This window comes from Pelobates fuscus, chromosome 10 (assembly GCF_036172605.1).
Source record: "Pelobates fuscus isolate aPelFus1 chromosome 10, aPelFus1.pri, whole genome shotgun sequence".
Taxonomy (NCBI): domain Eukaryota; kingdom Metazoa; phylum Chordata; class Amphibia; order Anura; family Pelobatidae; genus Pelobates; species Pelobates fuscus.
The window spans coordinates 80,306,603-80,334,221 of NC_086326.1; the positions used below are offsets into that span (position 1 = coordinate 80,306,603).

At 36.3% G+C, this 27,619-nt stretch overlaps 1 protein-coding gene across 1 annotated transcript in view; it reads right to left on the bottom strand.

Moving 5' to 3' along the window:
* PITX3 (paired like homeodomain 3) overlaps positions 1-27,619 on the bottom strand; it is a 74,184-nt gene that overhangs the window by 13,463 nt on the left and 33,102 nt on the right. Inside the window, exon 2 of the mRNA XM_063435128.1 lies at positions 17,100-17,228. Coding sequence (XP_063291198.1) covers positions 17,100-17,208 — 109 coding nt within the window. The 5' untranslated portion in view covers positions 17,209-17,228. The remainder of the gene's footprint in view (positions 1-17,099; positions 17,229-27,619) is intronic.

A 27,619-nucleotide genomic window follows, 5' to 3' on the forward strand; every position in this document is an offset into this window, starting at 1 on the left:
CTTTCATTTACAGGTGATACTCGAAAAATTTGAATATCGTGCAAAAGTTCATTTATTTCAGTAACGCAACGTAATAGGGGAAACTCATATATGATATAGACACATTACATGCAAAGCAAGATAGTTCAAGCCGTGATTTGTCATAAGTGCGACGACTATGGCTTACAGCTCATGAAAACCCCAAGTCCACAATCTCAGTAAATTAGAATATTGAATGCACAAGTCTAATAGATAGACAGATAAAATGCTTGAGAGTGCAAGAGGCAGGCTTGAGAATGGTGACTACACAGGGTGTTGTGCATAATGGCCAAAAAAACAATAGGGTGGTTACTTTAAAAGAGGCAATGTGAAAATCCAATAAATGACTAATTAAGTTATTAGAATGCAATTATAATGCTATCTTATTTAGTAATTAGTAAAGGAAATGACTACATATAATTTACATAGATGATGAGTACAAAGTTTCATCATGTTTGTTCCAGAATTAACTGATTAAGTGATTCCAATAGCTCCCATTTAAAATAATAGGATTGTTCAGATATTCTGTATATTTAGATTCCATAGAGCTGTATATGCTGCCATTGGGTATAACATATGTAAAAAAAAAATGTAAAATGGTATGCTTGCAAGTTAAAACCTACATTGAAATGTATTATATGTTGTTTTTTCTTTTATGTCTTTTTGTTTGTTGTATTAAAACAAATCAATAAAATATATAATAAGAAAAAAAAATATTAACAATTTGCTGAAGTCAATAGATGAACCGGAAAGAAAGAATTGTACAATATTAAACTGGGTTACATGGGGCATAGGGGCCTATATAAACTCAAACATTAGCAGAACCGGAAAGCTAAATTAAAATAACTCAAATAAGAACAAAATAACAACTTCAATTACACTTACCATTGTTTTAATACTTTCTGCTCTAAATATATAAGTATTATATTATTATTAGGCTATCATGTATATTTGTACATAAACTCCTTTACAATTTATATTGACTTACCATAACAATTAATTATTTATATTAAAATTTATTTTATTTGAATTATTATATGAGGATATTTAGTATACCCAAGGTTTAATATGAAACCTCGTTGTATTAGTGTCAGAAAATATTCCAATAACATTTCAATAAATCCTATGTGTACCTGGTTTGAGAATCAACACATTGTGGTGTGTTTATTAGGTAGTGGATTCTATCGGCTTAAAAAACAGAAATACGAGGGACACTAGCTAATCACAAATAATAGATACCTACTACTGTGTTTTTATTTCATGTTATAGCTTTACAATTAAAACAATACTTTCCAAGACACTATCTGTTTTCTTATAACTGTTTTTTTATTTTATTTATTTATTTATTCATTTTTTATTTTTTTATTTTTTCAGTTGGTTTTTGCTTTTTGCTATTTTGTTTGTGTTTGTTTTTGGAAAGTGAAGAAGTGAAATCTGTTACTGCTACCTATATCGGCATTATGAAAAGTGTATATCTTTCTCTACATTAGGAATTTAAATTGTGTTGTATGATTTTATATAAATTTAATAAAAAAAAACTGCTTCCTTTAATATCACTTAAAACAATTTAAAATGTGGGGAACATATTTTAGAGCCTCTGTCCCTGTTATGTAAATGTTTAATGTTTTAAAATTAAAAAATAAAATTAAAATAATAATAATATATTTAATTACTGAACACACCAATGCCCACCCGAATATATATTGATAATTCTTTGTTCTCTGTGGTTTTCCACATATTAGTGTGTCTTTTGGTTGCAAATAATTTTTTACAACTTGTAAAATAAAAAGGTATTACAGTTAATACTGCAAGCTATCAGTTAATCTACAATAAGACTTCCTCCCACATAACACTAGTCATTTAATCCATGTTATTCTGACATGAAGTTTGCTGTGCAAATGTGCTTAGCGTTGTGAGATATTGTCTCTGACTACAAATTGTGATCAATCTCAGATAAATTGGATCAAACTGTCAGATTTGTTTATTCAACAACTATTTTTATAACGATCTCTCAATTCAAATGTTTGATTTTTATTCCTTTACAGAAAACTGCAAATGTTACAGCAGTCTTCCTTAACTCTCTAATCTTTTTGATGATTTTTATATATATATGTAAAAAAGTAAAAAAAAAAATTTTCAAAGTATACCAATATAAGATCAACGTTTTAGTTCTTCAGGATCCCTGGAGTGCTATCATTTGAAATAATGTAATGTAATATATTCAGCCCAGACTCTTGTGTATACTTGTACATATACACTACTTGTGTACAGGTATATGTACATGAGTGTGAGTGTGTACGTGTATGCTGGATATAGGCCTTCATGCATACCCTGTAACTATTGGATGGGAATTCATGCATTCTTTATATTAATACTCCCCCCTTCTAGCACCATCTTCTACACCCCAATATTAGTGGGTCCTACACTAATTCCAACAGGGGAAACAAATTAAATAGTGCTAGCGCTAAATACGCTAAAGTGTATTTTAATAATCTGTTGTAAGAGTGTTGTAAATATATATAAAATGCACAATTAATGTGATAAAAAAACTAAAATGTTAAAAAGAAAATGCAGTATCGACATATTAACTGAGTTAACTGGATGTCATCAAATCATTGCTATTAAATGTCACACTAATAAAAAAAAATCGCCATAAATTGCAGTACAATTAATGTTTGTTAAATTGCATAATAAAAGTAGTTATGGTGCCTGGAGTCCTCTGGTATCATTCCTCAACTCCTTGATTAACAATGAATGAACAATGACTACCTGCAGCCTGGCTCCCACTGGAATTATGACAAAGACAGAGTCACATTCCTCCTCAACCATACCCACTCATACCAGAGCTGACTGTGAAAGGGTGAAAGCAATTATCTGATTCTCACACCCAGTCACTGCTGGCATTCACAAGTTGAACAACCATTAAGAGCCGAGCTGCAGGCAATCACTATGTAATGTAGGCTAAAAATACGCTGGATTGGGAAGGAATGAGTTAATATAAATTGTTTTATAAGCAACAGGGCATTGTAAAAACTCTGAATACACAGGTATAATGATAGGATTTGCTGTTTGAGTATTTTATTGCTGCAACCCAGAATTCTGAAGAGTGGCTCCAGGAAAAGACAATTAAAAAAAATGTAAGTAGCCAATTTAAAAAGATTTAATATGATTAGTAGATTGGGAAATTCAGCATTAACTCCAGAAAATCCACAGATTGAGTCAAAACTAATTGTGCCTGGCAGTCTGTTATACAATGCAGAGTTTGCAGAATAATGAAAGCAACAATAGCCCATACACAATGGCATCTACAGCTATCTGAATTTCTCTACCCAGATTATTTTCAAAAATGTGAATTCTCAGGAATTTAAAATTACTTTTAAAATAAATATCAAATGTTGGGCCCGTGTAGCCAAACAGAAATCATCACTGCATTGGGGATTTTTTCCAATTGGACTATTTTGGCTGAAAATGTGAAATTGTCACCTGCTGGAAACAAAATACTCTAGCTCCCTCAATCAGAGGATGTATCCAAAAAGTTGAGTCTTTAAGACTTATGGAGAAAACTAATTACTCTTTAACACACAAATACTCTTAATTTACAATCTCCTTCTCCTCCTTCTCTTCTCATACTCATTCACAGCTTCATTCAGTAACCTTCTATTTTTCTCTCGATCTAGATACCTATCACATTAATAAAGATCTCCATAGGAGAAGTTATATCCCTTTGAGGACGATCCTTACTGATATACATTTCGCTAATGGTTACACCCCAACAGTCCGACTCTGCAGGCAGCATGTGACCCTCCCCTTTGTGGTCCTTTGATTCAGTGGGGGCAAGTTGCAAATGTCCCAATGTCTTTGTTTTGTGTTCTCTTTTTTTTGTTTTACACTTGTTAACATACAATACCATTTGCACCAAAGATGGCTATCTCAATCAGGCAAAATGCTTCCAAACATGACTATTGTTAAATGCATAATTTTCTTTATTCTGTAATTTTCTGTCACGTACAACCTTGTAAATATTTGATATATGGTATCGCCTTATGCTGTACTTAAAATGTTCCATCAACATACATAATTGTACATCTTTGTTGTATGTAACAAATAAAACATATTTTTTTTAATCTGTTTAACATTTTTTTTTTAAATGTGAAATTCCTTTTGAATTTACTTTGAATCCCCAATAATTTACACTTTATTGAATGACCCTGTACATGTTCTCTGAACTTGGACTGAAGCTGCACTGTTCCTTTTAAACAAGGTGAAGGATCGCAAGGGGAAGGAGTCAGACAGAATGGTGAGACATTCTAAGCTCACATATCAAAGCATGCTTTGTAATATGCTCATTTATATAGAAACCATCAGTGACAATATGAAATATTTTACCTGCTATGATAACATTGTCTTCTATGGTGTGTTTCACAGATAATTGGAAGAATACTGTGATATGACCCTATATTGTTTTCATAACTTGCCAACATCAAAGGGGCCCATTAGCAAATCTGTATAACATTATATCACTTTCTAAGTCCTGGCTTTAAATTAAATCACTGACGAGACTTGGAACTTTGATGTATAGAGGGGTGTGTATTGCATAACTCAGCAATGCAATAATTGAGCCATTAGCAATCAAAAGGTTATATAGAATTGGATAACATAATTTATCGGACAAAGAACAAAACAAATAAATAAATATCATTACTTTATCTACTTTTTCAATATGATGTATGATACACAAAAAGGTGTCAATCATACTAAATTATTTTATCCAAACTATTATAAGACAATTCTCAACTCACCACAATATATTTATTAGTAAATAAACCTTCATTTTTCTTGACTACAATTTGTTAAAGGTACATTCTAAGAACCAGAACCACTGCATCTTAAAGAGGCACTGGGGACTTTGCAGAATTCGCAAAGACCCTGAATTTTCAGAATTCACAAAGAACCTGATTGTGACATCGCCGCTGGGGGTCTGGTGGCCAGGGTGGGAAGGTGAAGGTGAGTTCTACTTACCTGAACTTGTCGCTTGTGGGAGCATCCATATTCCTCCGGTAGGTCCTCTTTAACTCCTGAGGTGAGAGTACAGCATTGAGGTCTATGCAGAATTCGCAAAAACACCAAAATGATCCTCTATAGACAGTGCCAATCCCCTGCAGCCATCACTGATGACAGCTAGTGAATTTCAGTGAAATCCTATGTTTATGAAATACTCATTTTTCAAGAAGGTTTGACAGTGCTGCTTTAATGTAGGTGTTTATGTGCAAAGAACTTGTACCTCCATCCTTTAATTTATAAACACATTTTTTTCTTTAAAAAGGCAATGTTTACATGAAGCTCTAAGAAACACCTCTAGCGGCTATCATGCAGCCAGCCATTGCAGACACTTTCTCCTAACAGTCCTGCAATGTTTGCATGACTGACATGTGGCATCTTCACCCCAAGATCAGTTCTGTTCCTATGTATTTTTGTCAAGAGACTGTAAATGGCAGCATACTTTGCTCCTCTCACAATATACAAAAAGGTTTGTAGCTGAAACTTAATGGCTGAATTCAAGCAGCCAAGCAGCGCACAACACATATTATTAGAAAGCTGCAGTAGCAACCTGAAATGCTCTGTATAGTACAGATACTTGGAATAACTGTATTAACTGTATGTGAGTACTATGGCTATATGAAGACTAAATTTTTACATTATAGTAACACATTTATGATGCTACATTCCAATTTTCCAATTTTTACCTGGTTTCCACTTGTGCTCTTACCTACTGAGTAGGTTTGCCTACCTCCTTGTTTGCTCTCCTTAATTATTTGGTCTACTTTTAGTACTTTTGACCATTTTTCAGAATACAAAATGTCTTCTAAATAACTCCCTTCCTGACCTCCCCCTCTCCCCCCCCTCCCCCCCCCCTTTATTCAACTTACAGTTTATTTTTTTGGTAGTACTATTCCCCAATCTATGCATCCTAAATGCATTATAGTCTGCTGTTAGTGTTCCTCTCAGTTTATTTTTATATATGTAGTTTTTAATATTAAAGTTTCCTAATAATAATCGAGTTCAAATTTACAACAAAGTAATAATGAATCGTTCGTGGAATAAAGTTTGGAAGACCTTGAGGACACTTTGTTCAAGGAGGTCAACAAGGATGTGAATACCTAAAACCTGACAAAACAGTGGTAAAAGAAACCACTATGGACAACAGAATGGAAGACATTGGGAAAGGAAGTGTGGAGGACGAGACAAAAATCTTTGTAAAATAAGTAATTATGAACTGCCTAACTAAAGCTTTGAAAAATGGAAGTGAGATTGATCATTGAGGAAAATCAGCCCTAGGAGATAAAATATCCTTTTGTGAGACCAAATATGTTGGACATGGAAACAGAAGAAATTTACATCGGCCAAAAGACTTGGTTACAAATGTATTATTGATCATAAAATGCAGCCTATCTCAGTCCCTTCACTATGCTAAAACCTTCATCTGTTTTCTGTTTACAACCCCGTCACCAAGGCCCCATATATCCATGTTCTTTTTTTAACATCACTGTAACATACTCATAACATCTTAATAACCTTACTCCATGTCAGCATTTATTGAAAAGTCGCAGAAATAAAGACATTTTAAGTAGAAATTGGAGAAAACACTACCCTAAAGGAGAAACAGTAGAAAATCTGCATGTATCCCTACTATAGATACTGCCATGTAAAATAACTGAAGGGTTTTTTGGTTTTGTATTTTTAGAATTTTTCATTTCAATTTTGCAATCAAGTATGTTTATTTAGTGCTAGATACTTATTTAAAATCATGCTTATGGGAACACTTAAGCATGCTGCAGTGGTTATGGTGCCAGAGTGCCTTGGTGCCCACCAATGTAAGGCTTAACCCATTGGCCGAGAGAGATCAGCTAATGCTCTTAACCAATGATCTGGCTCTACATTGCCGAGGATTGCTAAGGGACCCCCTTAGCAGGAGCTTTTGGCCGACCTGGAGGCTGCAGAGAGGCTTAATGCCCCCATGTAAAAGTCAAATTGTTGTAGAATGGTTTGGCTACTTCAGTTGAGTAATATGCTCAAATTCCTATTTCCTAATCTGTCTCAGAACCTTTTTTAGTCTCTAGAACATGTTATCAAATGACCTTTTGTTTTTGTTATGTACACAAGTTTATATCGGGTGTCCCTAAAAGCACTGTGTTACAAATCTCCTCACACTTTGCATGAGCACTGATAACTATGTCAAAATAACTGTGATACTAGTGGGGGCTGGAGCATTAATTGTCTGTAATATTTGATATTTATTATAATTTGTATTTTTAACTGTGGTTTTTACAACGTAGGGGACAGCTGACAGCTATGAAGGTAATATTTGAGTCTAACATAATTAAGAAATGTAGTTAATAATATTTTCACAGATTTTAATACAATCGAGATAACTAGCGTGCAGCAAAAGCAAAAGTCTATGTTCCAATGTGTGCCCTTTAAAAAAAATCAGTGGAAAGTATTTGGGTTAAATATCCCTCTTTAAGTACTAGGGATAAAATAAAAATACTTGGCCCATGTGTTTGGCTCTGTGGTATATTCATGGTGGATTTATTAGCATTCGGCATCTTTTAAAGGGGAACACTCACACAGAAATAAAAGTTATTTTTATCTTATGGGAGATTACAAAATAACACAATTAAGCTTCTTGGAAAAGAAAACACAGCGCTAAATAAGCCTCTGTGATGAAGGTCAGTAGTCAAATTTCATTTAATGGTAGAGTAACAATAGAGAGCTGACTAGCATGTTTGCTTTGCTCTTTGACTGTTCCAGCTCTGCAGTATTCTTTCATTTACGTACACCACATAATGAAGAGACGGGGATTATGGGTAATCATGTGGAAGTGAGGACACAAAGCAAAAATTATGTTCAGGACACATGGTGGAAAAAAAATAATTATAAAGGATGTTACCATTGGCAGTATAAATGATTTAATTCTCTTAAAACACAAATGTATCACGCAAAATCAATGTCTGAAAGCTCTGTAATACATTATAAATCTTCAGTATAAGATAATGGAGGGGAGATAAATTGATGTAGAATGGAATAAACTTCACATGGTTGGTTGTTGTGCATTCAGTGAGGGGAAAAGTATTTGATCCCCTGCTGATTTTGAATGTTTGCCCACTGACAAAGAAATGAGCAGTCTATGATTTTAATGGTAGGTGTGTTTTAACAGTGAGAGACAGAATAACAAAAAAATAATATCCAGAAAAAACGCATGTCAAAAAAGTTATAAATTGATTTGCATGTCAATGAGTGAAATAAGTATTTGACCCCTTCGACTCAGTACTTGGTGGCAAAACCCTTGTTGGCAATCACAGAGGCCAGACGTTTCTTGTAGTTGGCCACCAGGTTTGCACACATCTCAGGAGGGATTTTGTCCCACTTCTCTTTGCAGATCCTTTCTAAGTTGTTAAGGTTTCGAGGCTGACATTTGGCAACTCAAACCTTCAGCTCCTTCCACAGATTTTCTATGGGATTAAGGTCTGGAGACTGGCTAGACCACTGCAGAACCTTAATGTGCTTCTTCTTGGGCCACTACTTTGTTGCCTTGGCTGTGTGTTTTGGGTTATTGTCATGCTAGAATACCGCTCCACAACCCATTTTCAATGCCCTGGCTGAGGGAAGGAGATTCTCACCCAAGATTTGACGGTACATGGCCCCGTGCATCGTCCATTTAATGCAGTGCAGTTGTCCTGTCGCCTTAGCAGAAAACACCCCCAAAACATAATCTTTCCACCTCCATGTTTGATGGTGGGGTGGTGTTCTTGGAGTCATAGAAGTTGATGCCAAAGAGCTCGATTTTGGTCTCATCTGACCACAACACTTTCACCCAGTTTTCTTCTGAATCATTCAGATGTTCATTGGCAAACTTCAGACGGGCCTGTACATGTGCTCTCTTAAACAGGAGGATTTCAGTCCTTCACAGCGTAGTGTGTTACCAATTATTTTCTTGGTGACTACGGTACCAAGAACCTTGAGATCATTAACAAGATCCTCCCGTGTAGTTCTGGGCTGATTCCTCACCATTCTCATGATCATTGAAACTCCACGAGGTGAGATCTTGCATGGAGCACCAGACCGAGGGAGACAATAATTATTTTTTTTCATTTGCGAATAATAGCACCGTTGTCACCTTCTCACCAAGCTGTTTGGTGATGGTCCTGTAGCCCATTCCAGCTTTGTGTAGGTCTACAATCGTGTCTCTGACATCCTTGGAATCTGATTGATTGATTCTGTGGACAGGTGTCTTTTATGCAGGTAGCAAGCTGAGATAAGGAGCACTCTCTTTCAGAGTGTGCTCCTAATCTCAGCTCGTTACCTGTATAAACGACACCTGGGAGCCAGAAATCTTGCTGATTGATAGGGGTTCAAATACTTATTTCACTCATTGACATGCAAATCAATTTCTAACTTTTTTGACATGCGTTTTTCTGGATTTTATTTTTGTTATTCTGTCTCTCACTGTTAAAATACACCTACCATTATAATTATAGACTGATCGTTTCTTTGTCAGCGGGCAAACGTTCAAAATCAGCAGGAGATCAAATACTTTTTTCCCCTTACTGTACATAGCGGTATGACTTTTTATTTTGATAATGTTTATGTTATATATGTGAAGTTTCTGAGGGGAACTAATAATTAAAAGAACACTCCCACCCCCATAACAACCTCAGCTCACTGATGTTGCTATGGGTACAGCAATATCTAAGCACCATCTTACCTTCATGTTGGCCCTATGTCACACAACATGGCTGCCCCCTCCCCCAGCTTCCCTCTTCTGCAGTATGAGTAAGGTTTTGACAGGCAGCATATGATAGGCTGAGAGTAATCAACAGTTTAAGCTCTGAGTTATCTAAAAAGCTCCTGCTATCTTCATGGGATTTTCTGAAATAAAATGGCAGTATTTACTAACTGGAGGAGGATCAAGCTGCAGGGAGACCCTGGCCTCCAAAATGGGAACTAATGTGAGTTTATTGTTTGTCTCTTTAATGGTTTGGATTTTTTTTAGATGGGGGGGACCATGCCAGCAAGGGTAACTACAACCAAAAACAGTGTTTTAATAAGTAGTTCTTCTCTATGACTATACTAATCTTTGTGGTGACTGTTATCTATGTTTTGGATAAAGAGCACAATTCTAAAAGTTGAGTAATCTTCCATGGAAAGCAATAGAATGTTTGTGGATTTTTCAATTTTTAGAGCTTTGCTCCAGAATTGCTCTGTATAAATAACCCCCTTTTAGCCTGAAATCCAGTACCATTATTACAATCAACAACTCACTGGATCAAATAAAAGGATTTTCTGACTGGATAAGAACATGTTAACTTTGACTATACGTATTGAGTTTAATGTATCACAGATATGTGAGCTGGGATATATTAATACCATTGGTATTTATAACACTGCAGAGGTTTGAGATGGCATTTTACTTTTAGACTAAGTACGAATATTATCTTCCAGTCTAAGTACGAATATTATCTTCTAGTCTGTGCGCCCATGTTAACCATACAACGATTAGCCATGACGCCTATAAAATCTCAAATGTTCTGTGCATTTGCATTAGTCTTCTGTTTTATTGGCATTCCATCTAATTATTGTCGTCAAAAGCATTTTTAGTGTTACACAGCAATTCTAAAACTTAATTATGTGGGGCTACAGATCTAGGGAAGGTAGATCTGTATCACTAAAAGAAAACAAGCATGAAAACACAGGGTAATATATTTTGGAGTTTACGTTTAAGGTTTAAGTGCACCCACTGATCTATGAAGTAGTGGTGGGGATGAGGTTAGAGTTCTTACATGTATATGATTGGAGAGGCTTTCTACTCAATCTGTATATACACCAGTGTGAAATTGCCAATTGCTCTATCACAATTTATCCAGTATTACCTTTAGCGAACTCATGCAAAAATAGGCTATTTGTAGATAAATAGATAATAATCTGGAACAATGAGGCCAGAGTCGATAATCCAGAAAAGTCTGCAAATAGCAAGATCCAAATGTCTAAACAATACATTTCTCTGCTTGAACCAGAAGCTCAATATGCATTTCATGCAATACTGTTGGAGAACTTAATGTTGCCACCTGACTGTCTAGCTTTTTTTCTTCACAGTTATTTTCTGTCTAACAGGATTACAATTAGGTACAGTGAAAGTATAAACACATCCGCACATACAGTTGAAAACACTAAACAAGTTGCAGCAGGCCAACATTAAATATAAAAATAATGAAATAACCAATGCCCGCCAACAGCCTGATGAGTGGACCGTCCAACCACAAACAAAAAACTGTTTAGCATGACAACAAGTCTCAAGTATAAGTAGGGCAAATTAAAAAAAAAAAATGACGAGACATCCTCAAGATGACTTAGTTATCAGGAAGGGCTTGGAGAACAAATATGGATTTTCAACTCTCTCGCACCAATCTATGTACAGAGAGTTGAAGAGTTATCTGTTCTGGACATTACTTTTTCTTGTTCTTGAAATGCTATTAACCAGACTGGGAACAAATTGTTTAAATGTTTAATCGGACGTTTCATTGGCATAAAATCCCTGACTAGACCAATGTTAAAGAGTTCCACTAAAAAAAGCTGTATTTTGCATTGGAATAAAAAAAAAAAAAAAACAGGAAGAAGAACACAAAATTGAAAAATGAATTGCAAATTTTAGCAGACGCTGGCCTAAATTTTAGATTATTCTCAGTTCTCCATAGGTCTCTGTTTAGCAAAAGATTCCCAAAAAAAGCAGGATAACATTCTTACATTTTAAAGCTTACTTTTTATGACTGTAATCTAGAGAGCAATCATCTACACTGTACAATGGGTAAGCAAAATAAGTCAAACAATAAACTGTGACAAACCCATTAAGATAATGCATAGAGGCAGGAGGAATCTGCAAAAACACAGAGAAGAGTATTAATTTAGTTCTTTACCTGCACATGTTGCATAAATGGGTCTGCTCTTTGGGTGCAGTAGCAATTAAAAGTATGGTATATATGCAGAGATGGAAGCATCCTGATTGTGGATGCAAATTTTCTCTTCCCATTGCATGCAGAGATTTGCAGACTATACTGTCAGATTTATTGCACAGCTGGAATCATGATTTAACTCATAGACAAGAGTGATAATCTTCTATTTCTGCTACTAATTAATGTAAACATTTGTCTTATTTTTTTTTTTTTATCATATTCTAAAATAACCACCAGGGGGTGCTGTGATAATGTAACTCTAAAATCACGAGAAAAGGCTACAGGAGTAATTTTAGAGAATTAAAATTATTATTACATCTTCAAAAGTGGTATAGATCTGAATTATAACAAGACAAAGGATACAGTGTAATTATTCATGATATATACCCCTAATATTTATGTAACTGATTAACTGAATTTTCTTTGTGTGGACGTCCAATGTTGTTGTTTTTAAATTCAGTGCAACACAACATGCAAGGAAGTGTTTGTTTGTCTTTAGTTAAAATAGATTTTACACTACTATTACATTACTTTTCTGGACGCCATTACATAAATATATAACAAATCTCTAATTCAGATAAATAATTAAATCAACCTGTCAAATTAAATTAAACAAATCTAAGATACTAAGAATGTTTATATTTATGCGATTGGGTATATTTTCATTCTAAAACTGAAACAGTTAGTATTAATTATAATTATAATAATTATCATAATTATATAAAATTGCATTACACAACTGAAGCATGCAGATTGGTTAAAACTGATCTCAGTATAAATTATAATCATAATTTTATAAAATTCTGTAATTATTATATTATAAATAATTAGTGTATTATTCATATTAGTATATGTAACCTGAACTGTAACCTAACCCTTTTGCTAAACCTAACCCTAGCTACGCAGTTTAGTAGACTGACCCCGTGGATGACTTAATTATTTACTAATATTATTTAAAGTTTCTGTTGAAACCTATTGACACCATGCATTCCTTGTAGTGGGGAACATTTGGAAATGACCAGGGAATTTCCAATTCTAGGATAATGTAGCCAAATCAGAAAAATTCGGAAACACGGATACTTTTTTAGCCCGTGTTAAAATGTGAAATTCCCTGTACGATTTCTGACAATTCATGTTTTAGTGCATAACCCGGTTCATGTCATGTGGTCTGCTTCCTCCTGCTTTTTAAAACCAGTGTACTACGAAAACATATGAAGACATCACGGATGGGGAGTCTCATTACAGAAATAGATATCATTACAAATCAACAAGTGCCACATGGGAAAACAAATGACACCGACTAGAAACTTGGAGCATGACAAATGGAACTATAGCAGACATTTATATATATGTTGCTACCAGAAAAGTTAGACAAAGCTCTAATAATAAAGCCATGATCACGAAATGAAATCGAATGTCCTCGTCGTCCTCGATGATTTGCTTGGTTTCATTGGTGATTCCACAAATTTCTAAAATGCTGCTATAAGTCTCTGTAGATAATTTTTAAATCTCTATATATGCAAGACTTAGCGGCACTCAATTCTGAATCACTACGTTCACAGTAAAACTGATATGTCTGATAAATAACTGTACACTTTTTAATAGACAAATATATTTTGTAATGTCAATAAGAAAAAAATAGATAACTATATTGAAAAACTCACAGGTATATTATTGACAACAAAGCAAAGTTAAAATACTAAAATAAGCTACTTCAATTTAACAGACTAAAAGTTAATACAATACGTAATGACTACATGACAATGACTTTGTCTGTATTTTTTTTCTGCTTCTCATTTGTAATTAATTGATGAGTATAATATTGCTTTTCTTTCATACCTGTAGGCTACTGGGAGTATGCTACCTTCAACTTCTTGTACGATACCTAATTGTATCACTAATAATGTTTATTGCTCTTTTTCGAAAATACATTTGTTCTTTTCTAATTTGAGATGTCAATTTTATTATTTAATTGGCATTATTATGCTTGTATACTTGATGTGTAATGTGTTCATTAAGCACCAAAATCGAGTATAAATGTTTTTAATTACATGTAGTATTTTGCAAAATGAAATGTAGTCAATAAACTCTCACTCGCCCTCATTTGTACTCTAGAAATGGTTAGCAGTCTGCATAGGAACACATTTCTCTGCCAGCCCTTAGTCACTGATATAATGTCTGTTTGCATATGTAGGCACAACCCCTACTTTCAAACAGACATGAAGTTTCCATGGATCATATCATTTCTACAGCATAAATCAAACAGTGGGAGCATGCAAAGCAGGATAGGTAGGTGGACCTGAGAAGAGGTATCACCAGGGGGAGGAGTGAAAGGACTCTACCATTTCACTGTTAACATTCCAGAGATTAATAAAGATTGCTATAGCAGTTTTAAATATTTTTATTTAGAAATATTTGATTAAACGGTGATTACTGTAAGCGGGCATTATGCTCAATGTAGACATTCCTTTTAAATTTGGTTGCCATTTTTACTAAGATGTACTGCAAGTAATGCTATCAGGGTCCCTGCAAATATATACACTGCTCATAAAAATAAAGGGAACACAAAAATAACACATCCTAGATCTGAATGAATTAAATATTCTTCTGAAATACTTTGTTCTTTACATAGTTGAATGTGCTGACAACAAAATCACACAAAAATAAAAAAAAAATGGAAATCAAATGTTTCAACCCATGGAGCTCTGGATTTGGAGCCACACTCAAAATTAAAGTAGAAAAACACACTACAGGCTGATCCAACTTTGATGTAATATCCTTAAAACAAGTCAAAATCAGGCTCAGTAGTGTGTGTGTCCTCCACGTGCCTGTATGACCTCCCTACAACGCCTGTGCATGCTCCTGATGAGGTGGCGGATGGTCTCTTGAGGGATCTCCTCCCAGACCTGGACTAAAGCATCTGCCAACTCCTGGACAGTCTGTGGTGCAACTGAATATAGAAAGTAATCCAGGCACTACAGCGAATTCCAAAGTAGAGGCAATTTTTATTGGAACAAGAAACCAAAAAGCAACGTTTCGACCCTTAAGGTCCTTTGTCTTAAGGGTCGAAACGTTGCTTTTTGGTTTCTTGTTCCAATAAAAATTGCCTCTACTTTGGAAATCGCTGGAGTGCCTGGATTACTTTCTATATTCACTTTTATATTTGGTCCTTTTTTGGTACTGGGACTTATCCATTGGAGCACCCTGAATTCCATGACGAAGGATTGAGTGCACTTCCATCACCTACATATACAGTCTGTGGTGCAACGTGACGTTGGTGGATGGAGCGAGACATGATGTCCCAGATGTGCTCAATTGGATTCAGGTCTGGGGAACGGGCAGGCCAGTCCACAGCATCAAAGCCTTCGTCTTGCAGGAACTGCTGACACACTCCAGCCACATGAGGTCTAGCATTGTCTTGCATTAGGAGGAACCCAGGGCCAACCGCACCAGCATATGGTCTCACAAGGGGTCTAAGGATCTCATCTCGGTACCTAATTGCAGTCAGGCTACCTCTGGCGAGCACATGGAGGGCTGTGCGGCCACCCCACACCATTACTGACCCACTGCCAAACCGGTCATGCTGGAGGATGTTTCAGGCAGCAGAACGTTCTCCACGGCGTCTCCAGAGTATGCCACGTCTGTCACATGTGCTCAGTGTGAATCTGCTTTCATCTGTGAAGAGCACAGGGCGCCAGTGGCGAATTTGCCAATCTTGGTGTTCTCTGGCAAATGCCAAACGTCCTGCAAGGTGTTGGGCTGTAAGCACAACCCCCACCTGTGGACGTCGGGCCCTCATACCACCCTCATGGAGTCTCTTTCTGACTGTTTGAGCAGACACATGCACATTTGTGGCCTGCTGGAGGTCATTTTGCAGGGCTCTGGCAGTGCTCCTCCTGTTCCTCCTTGCACAAAGGCGGAGGTAGCGGTCCTGCTGCTGGATTGTTGCCCTCCTACAGTCTCCTCCATGTCTCCTGATGTACTGGCCTGTCTCCTGGTAGCGCCTCCATGTTCTGGACACTATGCTGACAGGCACAGCAAACCTTCTTGCCACAGCTCACATTGATGTGCCATCCTGGATGAGCTGCACTACCTGAACCACTTGTGTGGGTTATAGAGCCTGTTTCATGCTACCACTAGAGTGAAAGCACCGCCAGCATTCAAAAGTCATCAGCCAGGAAGCATAGGAACTGAGAAGTGGTCTGTGGTCACCACCTGCAGAACCACTCCTTTATTGGGGGTGTCTTGCTAATTGCCTATAATTTCCACCTGTTGTCTATCCCATTTGCACAACAGCATGTGAAATTGATTGTCACTCAGTGTTGTTTCCTAAGTGGACAGTTTGATTTCACAGAAGTGTGATTGACTTGAAGTTACATTGTGTTGTTTAAGTGTTCCCTTTATTTTTTTGAGCAGTGTATAAACCACATATTTGACCATTTTTACGTATCTATTTTTGTCACTCCCATCTACTTTTGTCACTCCTCCTTTCTATTATTATGTGTGAGACAAATGTTATTTTTGCATTTATACAAACGTTTCAGACCCTATGTCACTTTGCGAGATAAAAGACACTGTATGCTGTTTAAAGTTTTTCATTTCCAAAATGTTTATAACGATTGAATGAATTAGTGAAAAATACAAATTTTATAAATTTACATAATCTTAATTTTCAAGTTTGTCAGCAAAGCAATCTATACACAAAATTGCTGTGTTGTGATGTCTATATGCTAACAATGCATTTCTTGCTTTAAATAAATGTAATGCTATTTTTTTTTCCATTGAAAAGTGCTTGGTAGGCAAGGAGTTCAAATAATGCTTTTAAAATATATGTTCCCATTTAATTGAAAATAAATAAATAATAATACTGTTGCTTAACCCCTTCATGACTCTCCAACTCTCTTCTTGGATTTTGCTTAACAGTGCTTTCTTCTGCTAATATAAAAGGTCTGCGTATCTCATCAGACTTTGCAGTTAATAGTTAGGCCTACACATGTTTTGATGCAAGGACGTTGTACGATAAAGGAGTACTTTGTGTGAGATGATTTCACTGACACGGCCCAGATGTCTACTTACCACTGTGTTCCTGAGCCTTGCAGCTGTGGTCATGTTGTGGAGTGCCTGAATCAGATAAAGACAAGGCCGGACTCCGTGCCTCGGAATCGGTCAGAAGGTTGAAATCCATGGGGCAATAGAAACGTAGGTCTGAAACCAAGAAAAAGAATGACAGTATGAAATGGAATGTACCACATCGAGGTCATTCTAGTGAACTACAAAATGGAAAATACATTATAAATGATTCATATATTAGGTAGAAATATCACGACATACTTCAATGGAGTGAATTCAATATTTTGTCTGAAATATGAACTCAACAGGGATTGAAGGCGAATCTAAATAATATTTTTTGCACTTAAATGAACAAACAAACGTGTTGCATTCAATGTTTTTGGTTGTTTCTTTAACCCCTTAAGGACCAAACTTCTGGAATAAAAGGGAATCATGACATGTCATACATGTCATGTGTCCTTAAGGGGTTAAACTTCTGGGACATGACCAAGCCCTGACAAACAGGTGCCCTTAAAGTCTCTGGTCTAAAATTAGTGGAATACCATCAGTATGTTGTTTTGGATGGTCATTATGGAAATTGTGCCCCTCCAACACCTGCAAGGGAAAGTTCAGCCATTGTCTTCTGGTCACTTTTTCCCATGTCCTAATCAACAAGTTATTTTTACATATTACAAAAACCTATGATACTTACTGGCTTTTGATTGCTGTGCATAAAGGAGAATGCATTCTGCAAACATCCACAGTGCAATAGTTCATTTTTATATTTTATAAGTTTTATCAATTTTACTAGTTACCATATGTCCCATGATACTTTTCTGGCTTCTTTACATGTAGTTCATGTAAAGGGAACAGCACATATGAAAAGGAGTGTGACGAGCAACGGGGCTAATTAAACCACATCTACACTCCGCAAGACTGCTAATGGCATCACTGACCCTCTGGTCGTCCCTTAATGTCCATGAATTTTTTGTGTGCAGTCCTTATAAACAAAGGTCAATGCATGTAATTAGTATAAGAAGTTCTAAGCTACGTTATATGACAAGGAAAACAAATACTGCCACTGTGATCTATTTTCAACTGTTCTGCAAATCACATAATAATTAGAAAAAATATAAAAATACTCCCTGCAGCGACACCTTCAAGATCCAGTCTTATTACTTGTAAGCTCTTCTAACCAATGGAATATCCCTCTGATCATTAGGAGTGTGAGCTTGCTGGGCTTCACGTGAATTTGGAAACAGTTAAGTTGCAATGGTTTTACGGCTGTCCTTTTATTAGTTGTGCTAAGCCGAATTATATACATTTAGGAGATCTGACTTAAATACAATCTAATGTAGAAAATAAAGAGGTGAGCTACCTCTTGTCAGATATGTGACAAACGGAAGGGCATTTCTGATCTCGCTGAGCATGCTGGGAGTTTGTAGCCGGGCTTTCTTCACCTCTTCCCCTTTCCCCCTTCTGCGCTGCGGAATATGTTGGCGCTATATAAATGCTAGTCATTATAATATGACAGAGTCCACGTGGTGAACTGTGTAGAGCCTCCATCTCTCTCTTAGATGCATAAGCCAGAGGTTGTCAAATACAAGACAGCGAGCAAAAATAAATTCTACAATTCTACAAATCACGCAAACCTGCAACAGCCAAAAAAAAAACAGGGACTGAAAAAGGTTTATAGGACTTGTAGTTAACAGCTAGGTGCCAATATTGAATTTTTTTTTTAGTTTGGGCAAACTTATTAGCATTTGGTTATTCTTCCTTTGTGCATCTCGAGTGATTCACACCCAGCTGATGCGTTACTTGTAATTGAGGAGTGAAACCCACTCTCCACCCCACTACTGGACACACAAATTCCCCGATGTACTGCCAAACCAGAGCACGGTTTCTTGGCTGGAAACTCCCCAGGCAGATTGCAGACTCACTCTAAACCCTGGGCCTCACTAGTCTATAAATCAAAGATTATCTAGTGAAGCAGATATTTGCAGCACCCTGGGAGAGCGAGACCTCTGGTTTTATAGGTGACATTCAGACCGAAATAGCAACATTATGAGCAAAATACGTAATGGAGATCTGAAGATGTGGCAGTGTCTTTATCCAAGGGCAGTTAACACCTCACACAACTATCCAGCTCCCATTTCTCGGCCATCCTTCTTGTCAGCTTCTAACTTTCCACCTTCACCACAACAAAGCTCTTTTACTGAGGAAGTGTGGCCTAGGAATGAGGCTTCAATAGTTTGCCGTATTCCCACAAGAAGGAAATGTCAGTTCTTGCTGTAGAGAAAATAACATGAAATGAGGAATAATTTATTTTTTTAGAAAGGTGTTTCTCAAAGGTATCAGAGCTCTGTACCTCAGGAACCTGACAAAATTATCTTTTAACACTAAGCATCTCAAACAGACCAGCTCTTTGAGTATCTGATAGCACTCTACTTTAGTGTGTGTGGAATCTACGTTTAACATGTTTATAGTGCTTTGTACCCTTGTTGTTCTGTATAAAGATTTGTCAGTATATGTTTATATCCCACCTCTATTTTAATTAAGGCGTTTGTGTTGTGTGTTGTCTTGAGAGTATATTTCAATAAAGTTTCATTTTGTTTTGAATTATTTTTCTTTTGCATTTTTATCAGCCACTTTGGTCTCGGCAGGGTATCCTAACTAGCTCACCTTTGAGAAACACAAGTTTTCTGACTATTTAGTGGTTATCCCCATTTCTTTGGGAGTTCTCTTTTATGATTATTAATTAGCTCCATTTCCATTAGATTTCTTTAATGTTTTAATTTATTTATTTTTATGTTCAGAAAGGTCCTGCAGAACTAGAATGTTTATTGGTAAAGGAACTGTTTAGCTCAATTAACCCAACCATCTATAATAGATAAGACTAAATTGAATGCAGTAATATTCTAACTCCACTGAGTGCGTAGGTGTATGTGTGTTTATGTATGTGTGTGTTTATGTATATGTGTCTGTTGTGAGTGTGTATGTATTAGGGTACATTAATGTAGTGGTACAGTAATGTGTTTTCATTAAATTAGCAATTTAAGCACTATAAACACTGCATCTCAATATCAGTTCAGTCCAAATTCGCATAAAATTGACTTTGCTACGTAGACAATGAAACTTTCACAATATCACTATGCCAAATGTGGTGACTGTCATCAGGTGGCCAGCTCAGTGGACCCTTATTTTATGACTGCTCGAACTTTACGACTGTTTAAGAATGATCCTGAGGACTGCGGTACCGGCATGCTAGCACCACAAGCAATATATATATTTTGCTGAGATAGTGTATCTAGGATAAGATTCTGGCACAATACTGTTGAAATCCTTGCTGTAATGCTGCTAAAATAAGATGGCCACCTTTTCTGGACCGGCCCTTGGTCAGACATATTCAAATTCTATGCCGAGATCCAAGGAGGATTAAGTCTTAACCTCTGGATATCTCGGTTTAACAGATATTACACATCATTAAAGCTGCTAACATGTTGATGTTGATCGGTTGTGCAGAAGTTCATACACAACTGACAAATACATTTTTCCCTCATCAAAACTGTCTTGCCAAGCACCTGTTTATCAGGCCCAGGAAACTCTTTCACTGCTGATATATTACACACTTCACTTTCTACATTTTCGCTTCTTCAACTCTTTCATATAATTTGCACCATACTCTTCATTTGGAGAACACATGTTACCTGTTGTGCACTTTTCCCAGCAGTACATACTCTAGTGATATCCAATAATATTAACATACAGAAAAAAAGAAAACATATGATACTTTTGTTTTTAGCTTTTATCTGTTATAAACCTGTTAGTATTTTCAAAGTGCATGCAGTGTATCACCAAGTGTTACTCAGTAACTGTACGAGCTACAATTGTATGGGGGTGTATGTCTGCACATGTGTAATTCTTTAAGTTATGTTTTATTAAACCCATTATTTAGTTTGTTGCCAGTGTTATTGCTAATGTTGACCTTTTAAAGGGATACTTCATCTCATTAAACTGGTTAGAGGGTCTGGAGTTCCCTGGTGCCATCATTCTATTCAGAATTAAACAGTTTGCAATGTTTTTATGTTTTAATGCTAAATGAGTCTCCCCAGCAACCCCTCCCCTCTGAGCTGCTTTAGCTAATGAGGAAGTATGAGCCTGAGCAGCAATGGTCAGCTGTGATTGGCGGAGAGTGTCAGCTGACTGCTTTTAAACTATCAGAGCTCCAATGGACAGTATGAAGGGTCTTCCAGAAGGAGCCGGACTGTGGGTGGCCAGAGACCCTTATTTAGTGTTAAACTGCTCTAAAATGGTTTAACACTGAATGGAGGGACAGCGCCTGGGGACTCCATGTACTACAACCAATTCAAGAGATTAAATATTTATAGTGACTATAGTGTCCCTCTAACTGTTACTCACTAAAGTAACTGCAACTAACTTTGGCGAGTCATGGTTGTTTCTCAGCAACAAAATCTCCTTATAGTGACTGGTAATTACTGTTTAATATACTATTAATGCCTCCCATAGACTACTATGAGAACTTTTAACATCTAGTTACTGATTTGTAACCAAGATTGTCATTAAATTTTACTGGCTGCCTCTATTAAAGTTTAAAGTTTTAAACCTGCCTGTTGGATATAGGCTAAAAACAATTAACAACTGCAAAGGCCCCAATATATCCTATAGAGAGAGCCAATCAGAGCACGCGCGCACACACTGTCTCTCTCTTTTAATACAAATGTATATTTTTTTATGAAATTAAATAAAAAAGTCAGGCCACCTTGAACCTCAATATTACTGGGTAAGGCCTGATGAGTGGCCCCTAACCCATCTATCACCCCATGTGCAAAGGGGTGAAGGGTAGTAATAACTTGGCCCAGATAATGACCAATTAACCCCGTATGTGACTAACTCATTAACGCTAACCCAAAAACGTCAGGAACCAGAAGGTACACAGTCTCCTGGGCTTGTTAAATTGCTTCACAGATCATGGCCCAGCAGATGCCCAATGTCCATGATTTCCACTAAGGCACCAAAAGGGTTAATTAGAAATGTTTCCTGTTGCAGTTGCTATGGTAATTTAATGTTACATGCGCATTGGTAAACACTATGCGGTGATCAGAATTAATTGCAGTAGACGTTACCAGCCAGCGGTAGACGGTAAACGTAGGGGGTTAAAGTTAGAAACTTGTGGCTTCTAATGTGCGCCAGCTGTTGTTATTAACAACAGCTCCCAGCAGATATTTACCGACAATATTGGAAATGAGCCTTGAATGTTTCGTTCATTAGCTGAAATGTAGACATTCGCAAGTGTATAAAACTACTGCGTTAATCAAAGCCAGCTATTTCTCGACAGATTATGGAAGACCGATAATTAGTAACAAAAATGATCTAACAAATATTTCAATATACCAAGCAAGAACTAAAAATAATCTGCAATTTACAAATGTCGGGTGTTGTTTAAAATTCAAAATATCAATCCTATAAAATGTAATGATTGATTCAATAATATTTTATCATAATACTAAAATATTCTTAAAGAGTTACTCCAAACCTTTTTTGCAAAACAGTTTTCATTTATGATGTCCTATTGGGCATTATTCACTTGGTCTCCCCAGTTAATTTTAACATAAACCTTCATAAATAAGAATAAATGTATCTGGAATCCAGGAGAAGCATTTGATTGGACTGATCTCACTGGCTCAGAGTGCATGCGCGCATTCTCCTACTTCCATATGGGTGTACAGGGGAGGAAAGCAGAAGGGTTTTTTTTTTTAGAAATGGGGATACATTGAGTATTACAGGGAGGCTGGGAGGGCTGAAAGAAGAAAGCAAGGGGAGATTCAAGCTTTCCCTTGCAGACACACTTCCATTGTAATGTCTATTGAGTCACGTGGGACATGGGGGATACTAGCCCCCTTCACAAAAATATATCTCTGTATGCATTCAAATAGAAACACTGTACATACAGATTCCTACCACCATAACCACTTCTAAAAGCAGTAGTGGACGTAGCGGTTGGAGTAACCCTCTAATACTGACAAACTCTGATAATACAGTGAAATGTTGAAGATACTTTTAAAATGAAAGCTGCAATTGAGTTTATTAACTCAATTATACTGATTTGAAAACTGAATTGTTATATTGATGATAGAATATAAATAGATTATTTCTAGAACAGCCCATTTTACCTATATCGGCCACAACATTAAAGCCATTGGCGGGTGAAGTGAATAACATAAATTATAATGTTACAATGGTACCTGTCAAGAGGTTGGATATATTAGGCAGCAAGTGAATAGTCAGTTCTTGAATTTCATGTGTTGGAGCCATGAAAAATGGGCAAGCGAAACGATCTGAGTGACTATGACAAGGGTCAAATAGTGATGGCTAGACAACTGGGTCTGAGCATCTCCAAAACGGCAAGTAGCTAGTACCTACCAGAAATGATGCAAAGAAGGACAACCACTGAACCGACACCAGGGTCATGGGCTCCCAAGACTCAGTGATGCATGCATGGTCTGGTCCAATCACAAAGAAGAGCTGCTGTAACTCAAATTTCTGAAAAAACTTAATGTTGGTCATGATAGAAAGGTGTCAGAACACAAAGTATATCACAGTTTGCTGCATATTGGGCTACAAAGCCGCAGAGCGGTCAAAGTATCAATATTCACCGCCAAAACAGCCTTTAATGTGGAAGTGAGTATAAGAACTGGACAATGGAGCAATGGACGAAGGTTGCCTGATCTGATACATCTTGTTTTCTTTTAGATCAGGTGTATAGTCGTGTGTGTGCGTAATTTACCTGGAAAAGAGATGGCAGCAGGATGCACTTAGGGAAAAAGGCAGGCTGGAGGAGGCAGTGTGTTCTGCTGGGAAACCTTGGGTCCTGGTATTCATGAAGATGTTACTTTTATACGTTCCACCTATCTAGAGATTGTTGTAGATCACCTAATGGTGTTCCCTGATGGCAGTGGTCTCTTTCAGCAGGATAATGCACCCTGGCACACTGCAAAACTGGTTCAGGAATGGTTTGAGGAACATGACAAAGATTTCAAGGTGTTGCCTTGCCCTCCAAATTCCCCATATCTCAGTCCAATTGAACATCTGTGGGATGTGCTGGAACAACAAATCAGATTCATGGAGGCCTTACCTCGCAACTTGCATGACATCAATGATCTGCTGCTATTCTTTTGGTGCCTGATACCACAGTGCACATTCAGAAGTCTTGTGGAGTTCATGTCTCAACACATCAGTGCCGTTTTGGCAAAACAAGGGGGACCTACATGATATTAGTCAGGTGGTTTTAATGTTGTGGCTGATCAGTTTTATTCTATAATGTATACCAAATCGTTTCTACAGTGTATCATAGAATTTAAGTAGTCCTCATGTGTACATTGGGTGGGGTGCCAGGAAACATCATTCTTACATGGAATGATGTAAGTTGAGTCCATCATTACAAATACATGAATTGTATAAATGTTTTTGACTACAGATCAACTATTTGATAACCAGTTTACTTTAAGAAAACAGTATAAATGTGATATTAATCAAATTTACAAACAATAGAAAGATATACAGTACAGGGAACAGCATGATATGAATATTTAAAGAATGTTGCTACCCATTACTACAGGCGCATTTACATTTATTGTGAAAATGTAAGAATTGTTAGATTGTTGAGATTGCTCACAAAAGTGTGAATTGTTTTTAATTCAAGATGAATTCATTGTAAACTTTTATGTTCTATGCCACAATAGCCAAACTGAAAACATTGCTATTTTTTCCTAAAAATGACTGAGTATTTCCCAATGCAGCTATTATAACCTAAAACTAGAAATTTAGATTTTGGTTGTAGTAGTTAATTACTTGGTCCGTGGTGCACATAGATAAGCATGATATGGACTGTATTAGAGGGGCCGCATGAAACCCTGTTTGCTGAACTCGTACATAGTGATTTAAATAAGAAAGTACTGGAGGAGAGAATAAAGACAAATATTAATGTAGGCGATAACTTATCCAAAAGTAATTTTTTAAATCTTGATGAAAATTCATTTTTAAATAGATCGTTAAAAAACCTAGATTTACCATTTCCAAAATTGAAGCTCTCCACTTAATTATTTTTCTATTTCATTATTATCAATATTTTTATAATTTATAACGCACCAAAAACAATGTGTGAACTAACAGACAAGCATCTGCAACAAGACAAATTGAACGCACAGGAACAGAGGGCCCTGCTCAAACAAAGAGACTGCTCTTTACCTATTCTAGGCACTAAACAGACAATTCAACATTTGTTGAGTTGGTAAATATGTCTCACATTCCACTATGGCTCACTAACAGTTAAAACATAGCATGACTTTCACTCTCTAGGCTTTTTAACTTAACAGATTGCCTGGACGGAGGCAAGAGAGACATTTGCGTTCATTTGTATGCTCTTCCCATGTCCTAGTAATTGGAAGTTCAACCTTTGCAGTCAGAAGACTACTCTGAGCAGTGAAATCAGAGGGCTCTGTAATGTGTAGCATGAGTGAGCGAGAACCAATATTTCACAGGTCCTCTTTTCCGTTTTTTGCCTTTCTAATGCCTTCGCATGAAGTCCAGAGAGTCCATCTGCCAGCGAGACTGCCATGGCTTTTTTAAACATTGCCTTTGGAATTATGCACAAACTCACATAGAATTAATTCCTGGGATTAAGTCTTGATTAAGATGTGTGTCACTTTGCTGTCTCAGAATTTATTAAGAGCCCTTCTTCAGGAGGTGGCAGATGGAATTTCTACCCAATGTTTGCAGATGATAATTTCACCTCTTCTGCAGTCATTTGCATATGATTGCATTTGTCAAGCACAATTTCCTCTCCTTCAGAACTGAGCGGTGAACCAGATTTAAAGAGGAATGAGGATTTCATCCATACTATAGCTCGAGGGGGTTGTTCAAGCAACATTAAGTGTGTGAGATGTGATATCCCTTTAGGATCACTATAACAACTTAATTTACTCTTTAAGATGAATATGATCTCCAGACAATATAAAAAAAAATAAAGATGACCATATACGCACCTGAAAATCATTTGTAATCTTCAAATAACAAATACTAAATAGGTAATGAGAGAGAAAAGGTTTATACTGTCTACCGAGATTGTTACAATAAAGGTTTGGACATTTCTGTACAAAGAGGTAAATTAAAGTATACTGATGCTAATTTAAAAACATTTATATGTATATGTATTTAAATTCATGTTAGACAAAACCATGTGCAATAATGCAGTTTAGTCACCAAACCAGGAATCACGGAGAATTGACAAGAGAATTACAAAACGCAGGTCAAAACAGTCAGAAGATTTTGTTTAAGTCTATTTGACTTTCAAATTTGCAATTCCTTTCTATATTCTTCACAAAAAATTCCTTTCTATATTCTTCATGTCCCCAATCTGATGAACAAGCCCACATTTTGCCATACATTTTTGGAGTAGTTTAATGGATATGTCTTTTACATTTCCTGAAAACCACTGGGTGCAAAATTTAAAATTTTTAGGAATTGTGATCCCCTTTTTAATTAGAATTGGAAATATTTAGTTTGCTTATATTTACTTAGATTTTACATATGAGACTGTTTGACTGAACAATGCCGTTACCCAAGCTTGCACAGTAAATAAGTGCACGTCTTTTTGTGTGTTTGTTTTTATATATATTGTGTAAGCATTTATACAATATAATTATAGCGTCTACTTTATGTCAAATCTCAGAACTATTATAGCGTGCATCATATGTCACTCAGATGGTTAAAACAGATAGATATTGGCATGTAAATTACCAAACTCCACATTTTCAAGATTTCTTTGTATACATTACTATACAATTTTATGGTTTTAAACAGCGATTTCACATTAGCCAGTTAAACTCCAATATCCATAATTAAGCCTCATTAGGCTGTCAGACTGCTGTTTTTATATATTTTTTTGTTTTGTAATGATCTGTGACAAATACGTTTTCAAAAAAAATGTGTTGCTTTTTGTCTTTGGTTTGCTTTCTGATGACATGCGATGGGGTTTTGAACACACAACACATCCTAGTAATTGTTTTAAGTAATACCATTTTCCTTTAACATTATTGCATTACACAACTCCTAACACTCCTTATGTAATAGTAATTAAATATACATTTAATGAAAACACTTAAATCAGACTTGTCAAACAATTTCTTTCCATTAATTATTTTAAAATTGTGCTGCAACAAATTAATTGTATTTACACCTAATTATGAAAAATGTAGGTGTTAATACCTGCCAAAGTTATGACCAGCGTGGAAGTTGACAGCTGGCGTCACTTAAATTGCTCTGCATTTTTACAAATATGTCAATCATCTCAAATTAGCTCTTATTATTTCTCTCTTTACTGTCATTCATGCTCTTACGGTGCTCAACTCACATACATTTGACTTCAGGTTATGTTTGACTGGCTAAATCTAAGTGAAACCCTTGGGAACCTGACTTCTCAAACAATGCTAGTGCTGCTCCAACTCCTTATACAGATGTGGCTAAAAGTA